Genomic DNA, 9,886 nt, shown 5'->3' with positions numbered 1-9,886 from the left:
GACACATCTGATGTGACCCGTACTAGCAACACAGACGCACATTCACATATACATATGTGTGCGTGTGTGTGTGTGTGTGTGTGCGTGTGTGTGTGTGTGTGTGTAACATTGGAAAGACAACATAACTCAAGGATACTAAATCAAAAATTGCAGTCCCATTCTGAGTCATATTTGCCCCGTTCAATGATACCAGGAGAAAAACATGAGGATTTGTCATAAGTATATCAAAAATGATCGCTCACTGTCAACATTCCCACAAAGTGAAATCTGTCACATAATTTAGACAAACTGCCTCGTTTGAAATTTTGCATCATGCACAATTGTATCCTTTGGTCCAAAGTCCTTCTATTGCAAAACTCTCCATATGTCCATCAGGATTTCATTATTCTGTGGAACTGAGCAATGCTTCTTCTGTATACGGTATACATCATGATAGTGGACTTGCTGTGCCAGCACATCTAAATGTCAAATGATGGATAGCTTCGCAATCTGTGAGTATAGAGGATATACAGTACATCCTTCACAAATATAATTGTATATTTATCTTGTGCTCCTTCATCTGTACTTGCAAGGGAGAGAGAGAGAGAGAGAGAGAGAGAGAGGTGGGCTGGAAGTAACTGGGATCCAGGCTTTTTTTCTGAACTCGTAAAAAGGGCAAATGAGGAGAAGCAGAGAGAGTGGGACTGATATGGCTAGCCGTTTGGACTTTTATTTCCTCACAGGATATGAATTCTTGATATCAACAATTACATTTTTACTAGTTAAAATGCTAATTCTTGATATCAGGAATTACATTTCTACTAGTAACAATGGCTATTTTTGATATCAGCAATTGCATTTCCACTATAGTAAAAATGTAATTTTTTTTAGATATTTTTATAGACAGGACAGTAGAGAGATGACAGGAAAGCACTGGGATGAGAGAGGGTATGGCAAGCCGTTTTGACTTTTATTCCTTCTCAGGATATGAATTCTTGATATCAACAATTACATTTTTACTAGTTAAAATTTTAATTCTTGATATCAGAAATTAAATTTCTACTAGTAACAATGGCTATTTTTGATATCAGCAATAACATTTCCACTAGTAACAATGTTAATTTTTGATATCAACAATTCAATTTTCACTAGTTAAAATGCCAATTGTTGATATCAAGAATTAAATAGTTGATATCTGTAATTGTATTTTCACTAGTTAAATGTCACCATAGGCCGCCATTCAAAATCAATTGTTGATATCAAGAATTAATTTCTTACTAGTTGAAATTCCAATTTCACATCAGAAATACAATTCTTACTAGTAAAAATGTCTATTCTTGATATCGACAATTTAATTGTCACTAGTGACAGTGTTCAATTTTGATATCAAGAATTAAATTGTTGATATCAGAAATTACCCTCCCAATTGTTGATATCAGAAATACATTTTCAGATATAAGAAATGAACATTGTCACTAGTGACAATTAAATTGTTGATATCAAGAAATAAATTGTCGATATCAAGAATTCATATAATACACGAACTATAAAAGCACCATAAAAGTGGTCTATTTGACTTGTGTACTATATTACAAGTCTTCTGAAGTCAGATGACAGCTTGATGTGAGGAAAAGTTAGAAAATTGAAGTTATTATTCACTGATTATCTTTAGCGCTGTAGTTTTCAAATCAAATATGACTTCAGAAAATGGAATATAATGCGCATATCGGACGAATATAATGGTCATATGGACTACTTTTATGGTATCACTACAAATATCACTACACTAAAAAATTAAGCCCAGTGGTATTGTTAAATTATGCAAAGCAATAAGGGCATTTTAAATGATGTGGACCTGAACAGTTTAAACTTAAAATTATAATAATTGTGACAGACAATTTGCATAAATTAACATTTAATACATAAGTGTTTACATCTACATGCACAGATGAAGTTGGTATTTTCTGTGAATTCTTTTATATAGTTCATAGAAAATCTGAATTGATGTAATATATAATAATAATAAAATGGTGATAAGTAGTAGTAGCCCTTTATTGTCACTAGTCACAAGTACCAGCAAAATTAGCCATCAACCTGTCCATACATACACAAACATACATACAATACAATATGACAAGGGGGTGGACAGGACAGGAAGACAGGGAATTTGAGGAAGAAATACAGCTTAAACATGAGGAAGGAGGGGAGAAAAAAAAATAACCCCCAGACTATGCTCCTATGGGAGAGAACACAGTGTGAGAACAGAAAAAAACACCCCAGCAACAAAAGCACATAATCAATACACCATAGACACACGACTTGCAACAGGTGGGGGGTAATCCAGCTCCTACAAACAGCCATCCGGTCCAGCAGCTATTCTCAGCGCCGGTCACAGACTCGCCTGTCGGACTGGCGGAACAAAGCGGCGAAGGCGAGGGATCGGGGGTGGGGGGGTGAATGGAATGTCTGTATATATGGGTATATGTGTGTGATGTGAGTTCGTGTATTTGTAGGCCTGGAGATCCGCCCCGCTGGTATCCAAAACAAGTTGTCTCAGTCCGCAGATTGTGATAGCGACTCAGCAATTGCCATGGAAACGGCCTTGATCGGGACCCAGACGGAGTCGACAATCACCAGGTGTCTGTGGGAGGGGTCAGGAAGCAAGAGCGTCTCACTGCAGTGCCCTTCCGGGGGGGTTGTTTCCAGAACGACCTTGTCTGAGGCAGTTCTGTTGTTTTGGGAAGCTGAAAGATGATAAGATTGTTTGGTCTTGGTGCGAGCAGCTGCATACCAATTTTCACAGCTCTCTTTGTCCATTCTGGTCTCCAATTCAATCAATTTTTCTCAGCACAGCCGTGAGCTTCTCCGTGATAGAATCCATATTGTGGTTGATGGTTTCAGTCTCAGTGCTGACCGCTCTGCCCACTGCTTCAATCATGACGGGCAGCCTTGTGAGGCTTTGGACAGCTGTTCCCGTCTTCTGAATTCTCTGATAACCCAGGCCAAAGCCTAATCCAATCAGCAGAAAACCCGTTATCATGGTTCCGAATAGGTAGATGTCTTCAATGTCCTCCACGGAAAGAGCCGCCAGACACATGACCCGGCATCTCTCCCATGCGTCCATCGTGTAGGCAGTAGCGAACGTCCCGTCCGGACAATTGGGCTCCCCCGAACCCCGGGCTCTTGTAGAGAATATGGTGTCAATAAAATATGACAAGAACTCAGAGTTAAACTGTGTCAGAACAAATTCATCTTGATAATGTCAAATAACTTTGATAGAAAGTTATGTAATGAATTAGGTTGAATAGCTGTCAGCTGTTAAATTTAAGTACACAATTAGATAATACCAATTTAGGTCAACCAATTACCAAGCAATGCTTAATTTTGTACAGTCTGTGGCAGGACTGTCCAAACTCGGTGCTGGAGGGCCAGTGTCCTGCAGAGTTTAGCTCCAACCCTAATTAAACACACCTGAAGCAGCTAATCATGCTCTTACTAGGTATACTAGAAACTTCCATGCAGGTGTGTTGAGGCAAGTTGGAGCTAAACTCTGCAGGACACCGGCCCTCCAGGACCGAGTTTAGACAGCCCTGGTCTGTGGTGTAAAAAGGTCACATTAGCAATTAAAGAAAAAACGCTTAAGCAAAACATGGTCAGGTCAAGATGTCTGAATAATTTTTGATCCCAAATTTTTATCAGTTTTACACTGTATGAAGACTTTGAGTATAATATGCCACAGTTTACTTTATCTTGCTATCCTCACTTACATAAATTAAATATATTGTCCTGCACCCACTAGTAAAGAAAAAAAAAATCTAAAATTATATCTGGTGTCTGAATAATTTTTTGTTTGACATATATATTGACACTAGAATATCTAGTGTTATAACAGTGACATCAGCATAAACACCAGCATTTTAGGCAGAAATGCATTAGTATGCAGATAATTTTAGGCCAAACATAAAGGCTAAATGCTTTTGAAAGGAGTGCAACTACTAGCAAGTTTAAGATGAACAGAACAGCATTTTCAATTTTTCTACTTTTCTTTATCACACATCTGATGGTGCAGCGATAAGAGGAATTGGAGAGCAGCTCAGTGTTGTGAAAGGCTGTGCAAAAGGCCGGTCTAATCTCCATCTTTAAACCCACATAATATATCACAGCCAAACTCTCATAGACAGCTTACCCTGCTGCTCTGTTAATATATTAAAAACACACATTTTCTAAGATGAAAGCACAGAAACATGGCAAAAGACACACACACACACACACACACACACTCACACACATACACTATATGCCAATATATATCACACAGCCGTATGCCCTCGGCCAACTGTGACCCTAACGCTATGCTGCATAAAATACAAACTCACGCAAATATACATATGAAGCACAAACTTTCTTGAGGCACACACACACACACATAATAAGGTATGATATGAAATGAAACAAAACTGGTATTTTAAAAATAATAATTTAATGTATAATCGGCCTTTTTTTGTTGTTTTTAAGGATATATATTATTTTAGGAGTAGATATGATTTATTGGTATGACAGCAGTTTACAAAAATCAATTTAGAAAATGAATGTGATTTCTCATGACAAGATAGTTCAGCATGCATCAATAGTTAGCTGTATTCAGCATAATTAGTACAAACACAGTGTGATGGACAGACTTTATTAGCCGTAACCACGCCATTAGAGTTACTGTTTCTGACTTGAGCGCTTCATCGGTTAGTTACAACAAACATGAGAGGCTCAGTCACAAAAGTGAAAGCATGCATTTTATTGACTCCCTCACAGTGGGTTTGTCCACTTATTTAACAACTGTGTACACAAATAGGTATATATTTGAATATACAAAATGAGTTATGCAAATACCATTGTATGCTGCTTGAACAAAGGGAGATTTACAAATGTTTCACACTGACTGGGTTATAAGAGTAGTTAATCTAAAAATTATGAATCTTTTGCTGACCCTTTCCAAACAATTTGATTTTCAAAACAAGATATTGGGAAGAAAAAAGCTTACATGTATAGTGACCATAAAACATCAAGCTTTAAAATTCTAAAAAAAAAAAAGAATATATATATATATATATATATATATATATATATAGAATAAAGCACCAACATTATTGAAGGTAACATACGAGATATCAAAATATTATTTTGACCAGGAAATAAAAACAATTAATAAATGAAGTCAAATTGCAACATATAGCCTAAAATATATTGTTTTAGTATTGTTTTCCTTTAACCAACTGATATGACGGTTTTTGAATGGTGCATGGATAAGTTATGCACGCTTTATGATTTTTTTTTTTATTAAGCCTCAACTGAGCCTAGCCATCGTGATTCATCTCTCTCCCTCTCTTCCCTATCGAGAACTCTGAACTTGTGGGTTTGGCTTGTGTGGATGGATGTGATTCAGTCGCGAGCGTCAGAGACGATTGAGCTCCACAGACCACCTCACCTGAACCTCAACCTTTCCTTCAGGAAAACATATTGATTGAAAAGGTAAATAGAAGAACATGTAGTCTAGTTGTTTATTGTATGTCAGTTTATAAATATAGCTACATAACATTTCTAAAGATCTCTGTTTAACTGATGGTGATGTATCCTGAGGCGCACGACGCATTGTTGGAGACGGCGAGGTGAAAACGCTACCTGGGAATCGGTAAGTCATTTTAATATAGCTAATTTTAAATCCAAACCTGAATTTCCACCATTCCTCTGAAAAAGGCACTACAAATACAGGCTATGATCTTTTATACGCCTCTCAGTTTCTTCGTTTTATTGGTGCGCCTCGTTCATTGCGCCGTCAGTGTCCGTGAACTGGGAAGTGTGCCATGAAGTTTCCACGGACTCCAGTGTGTGTTTATGTCTCATAGTGATAATGGTTTCGCCATGTACCTTTTCGTCTCTCAGAAAAAGACGATGGAGTGTGCTCGAGCGCAGGCAAGCCGTGCGTAACGAGCTCTTAACGCGCAGAGTAGCCTACATTTTAGCTTAATGAAAGTGACCTGACAAGTTACCTTAGAAGAAGTCGATACGCCTTCTTTCGCTGGTGGAAATAAAACAATATGGGCTCGCCAATATGTTCTCTGACAGACTCTCTCTGAAAAGATATAAAATATTTATACTCTGGAATGGAGAGCCGTACAATCCGGTATAGTCACTTGTAAGATATGCATGTGAATTAGAAATAGACTAATATTTATTGTATTTGCATTAATATATGGTGAGGTTAGAAATTATTTTATATATATTTAAAAAAAGCTTTACTTATAATTAAGGAAATATTTCCAGACAAACCGATTAGTTCTTTAAGTCTGCTAATAAACAGTATTAGTTTCATGATATGCAGTCCAAACTGTTCCCTCTGTGTGATGCATGTCCATTGCATTCTTTTATGAATTTTGTTGTTGTCATATTATGCTTCTATCTATCTATCTATCTATCTATCTATCTATCTATCTATCTATCTATCTATCTATCTATCTATCTATCTATCTATCTATCTATCTATCTATCTATCTATCTATCTATCTATCTATCTATCTATCTATCAGATAGATAGTGTTCTGTGTTTTTATATTGATCAGATTCATAATATCAAATCAACCCTGTGTTTTCAGGTTGTCAAACCTAAGAGCAGCTTGGTCTTTCTCTAAAATCTGACATGGCCATGTGATAAATGGATTCCCTCAGCTTAATCAATGGCTCCTCTGGGAGCAAAGAGCTGGCCATCGGAGAGGATTCATCCGACGTGACTCTGAATCATCCGCTGTTAGAGCTGGGAGACAGCACCAAGTTTCTTGGGGTGCAGGTGGTCCTGATCTTGGCATACTCTACCATCATCCTTTTGGGTGTTGTGGGGAACTCACTGGTGATTTATGTGGTTTACAAATTTAAGACACTCCGTACTGTCACCAACTTCTTCATTGCAAACCTAGCCGTGGCCGATCTGCTCATCAACACGTTGTGTCTCCCGTTCACGCTGGCTTACACTCTCCTCAGAGAATGGAAGTTTGGACAAGTGCTTTGTTTCACTCTGCCATACGCTCAAGGTCTTGCCGTCCACGTTTCTACAATTACATTAAACGTAATTGCATTGGATCGGCATAGATGCATCGTTTATCACCTAGACACTCGAATGTCAAAGGACACCTGCTTTCTGGTCATTGCCATCACCTGGGTGGTAAGCGCCATTCTGGCAAGCCCACTGGCCATATTCAGGGAGTATGGAATCGTAGATCTTTCTCCAGATAACTCCATTGAAGTTTGTGGAGAGAAGTGGCCTGACAGTAGTACAGACAGCACTCTATACTCGTGAGTACCAGACATGCATATTTTAATGAACTGCATTATTACGGTTTCCTCAGGCCCTCAAGGAGACACAAATGTATGCTGTGTTCATTTATCAAATGTCACTTTCTTCCAGTTGCACTGAAAGCAAAAAGATCTGTATATTTTATAGATAAATATACAAATTTATGAAGATTAAATGTTGATATTTATGTAAACAGATATCTAGATTTTGACAAATTTCTGAAACATTTTCAAAGAGGTTGATTACTGTGAATCATTTAGATTTAGATTCAAGATTATTATTACAATCTATTTTCATCTTTGGAAGCTTCTTTGTTCTGTAACAGATAAATTACAGCTAAAATGAGTCATAGCTTGTTTAATTTTGGAGCAAGATTGCATGTTTTGTGAAAGCATCTTTAACAATGACATAATGACACTCTTCAGCTGCTCTTATGCCGATGATGGCTGTTTTCTTTCTTCAGAATCTCCACGCTGCTGCTGCAATATGTGTTGCCTCTGGCAATCATCTCTTTTGCCTACATCCGTATCTGGTGTAAACTCCGCAATCACGTCAGCCCAGTTGGTCGCAACGACAGGCATCAGCGCCGCCGCAAGACCACCAAGATGCTGGTTACCATGGTGTGGACAGTTCCCAGCTTTCCTGATCAAATATTATATCGTAGTGTTCCTGTATCCTCATATTATAAGCATTCACATGTAGACAGCAAAAAGTCTGATAATGAAAACGACGACTAACATCTAGTGGTTGACCAAAATGGGTTTTTATAATGGCTCTCAATGCCAGTAAAAACGGTAATATTGTGAAATGTTATTATAATTTTTAATAATTTTAAATAACCATTTTCTATTTGAATATATTTTAGAGTGTAATTTATTTCTGTGATGCAAAGCTGAATTTTCAGCAGCCATGACTCCTTCAGAAATCAATCTAATATGCTGATTTGGTGCTCAAGATACATTTCTTACAATTATCAGTGTTGAAAACAATTATAGCATTTGTTTCAGGATTCTTTGATAAATAGAAAATTAAAAAGAGCATTTATTGAAACACAATTCAAAAGTCTTTACTGTCACTTTTTATCAATTTAATGCATCCTTACATAATAAAAGTGTTAAATAACTTCCTGAAAATAGCTTACTGAACTTTTGGAAGGTGTATACACACAGACACGATAGATAGATAGATAGATAGATAGATAGATAGATAGATAGATAGATAGATAGATAGATAGATAGATAGATAGATAGATAGATAGATAGATAGATAGATAGATAGATAGATAGATAGATAGATAGATAGATAGATAGATAGATAGATAGACTTAAAACCTGGACGTCTACAGTTGATACTTCTGATATTCACATCAAGGACTTTGTACATTTTTATTTTGTGTGTACTTTCTTTTTTTTTTTTTTTTATTGTTTAGAGCCAGGACTGCTAGAACAGCATGCATCTTTCCCAAGAGCATTTCCACATAAGAAGTCTTCTGTAACCCAAATATTTTAGAGCTATTTTCTCCACAGTTATTTTGAAAGATGTTATAGTTGCCAATAATATAAACAGAGAACTAGACCAGAATGTAGATCAGGCTTTAATTGCAGCTTGACCAGTACTGATGCAGCATGTGTGCAGACGTAACATCTCATTGTATCTGTTGCAGGTTGTGGTTTTTGCAGTAAGCTGGTTGCCTTTCCATGCCTTCCAGCTCGCCATTGACATTGACCACAACGTGTTGGACATGAAGGACTTCAGGCTTCTTTACACTGTTTTCCACATTGTGGCTATGTGCTCAACATTTGCCAACCCACTTCTTTATGGTTGGATGAACCGGAACTACCGCAGCGCCTTTGTTGCGGTCTTCAGTTGCAAGGAACAGCTTGAGTCGTTGCACGCCGAGGGCCAGGCTGCCACAGCGGCTCGCAGCAAACCCAAAAAGGCTTTAGAAGCTCAAGATATAGTGACGACACATCTCAATGCAACAGATGTCTGAGGTGATCTATCTATCTGTCTATCTATCTATTAGGGGTGTAACGGTTCACAAAACGAGGGCGGGGCAATCGGTTATGTCGCGATGTTGGAAATATTTCTGTTTTAAACCATGAAGGCGAGTCAATGGATATCACACAAGCACGCGTTTGCACCAGGGTTTGCACACGTGCAAACTTTGCGCAAGATTTATGCCGGTGAATGTCTTAATCTCAGTCAATTCACTATAAGCAGAAAGTGAAAGTACACTGAACAAAATTATAAACGCAAGACTTTTGTTTTTTCCCCCATTTTTCATGAGCTGAACTCAAAGATCTAAGACTTTTTCTATGTACACAAAAGGCCTATTTCTCTCAAATATTGTTCAAAAATCTGTCTAAATCTGTGTTAGTGAGCACTTCTCCTTTGCCGAGATAATCCATCCACGTCACAGGTGTGGCATATCAAGATGCTGATTAGACAGCATGATTATTGTACAGGTGTGCCTTAGGCTGGCCACTCTAAAAGAGGCCACTCTAAAATGTGCAGTTTTACTGTATTAGGGGGGACCAAAAACCAGTCAGTATCTGGTGTGACCAC

At 37.7% G+C, this 9,886-nt stretch overlaps 1 protein-coding gene across 1 annotated transcript; it reads left to right on the top strand.

Moving 5' to 3' along the window:
* Positions 1-6,682: 6,682 nt before the first annotated feature.
* LOC306873858 (neuropeptide Y receptor type 2-like) lies at positions 6,683-9,311 on the top strand (the record flags this gene model as incomplete). The annotated part of the gene is made up of 3 exons (XM_079423371.1): positions 6,683-7,317; positions 7,782-7,938; positions 8,982-9,311. 3 exons carry the CDS (start codon positions 6,683-6,685, stop codon positions 9,309-9,311), a joined length of 1,122 nt encoding a protein of 373 aa, XP_079279497.1.
* Positions 9,312-9,886: the final 575 nt, after the last annotated feature.

Source organism: Barbus barbus (genome assembly GCF_936440315.1).
Source record: "Barbus barbus genome assembly, chromosome: 8".
In the NCBI taxonomy this organism is placed as follows: Eukaryota; Metazoa; Chordata; class Actinopteri; order Cypriniformes; family Cyprinidae; genus Barbus; species Barbus barbus.
The sequence above is the reverse complement of the archived record's forward strand: the minus strand, read 5'-3'. Positions and strand labels throughout refer to the sequence as shown.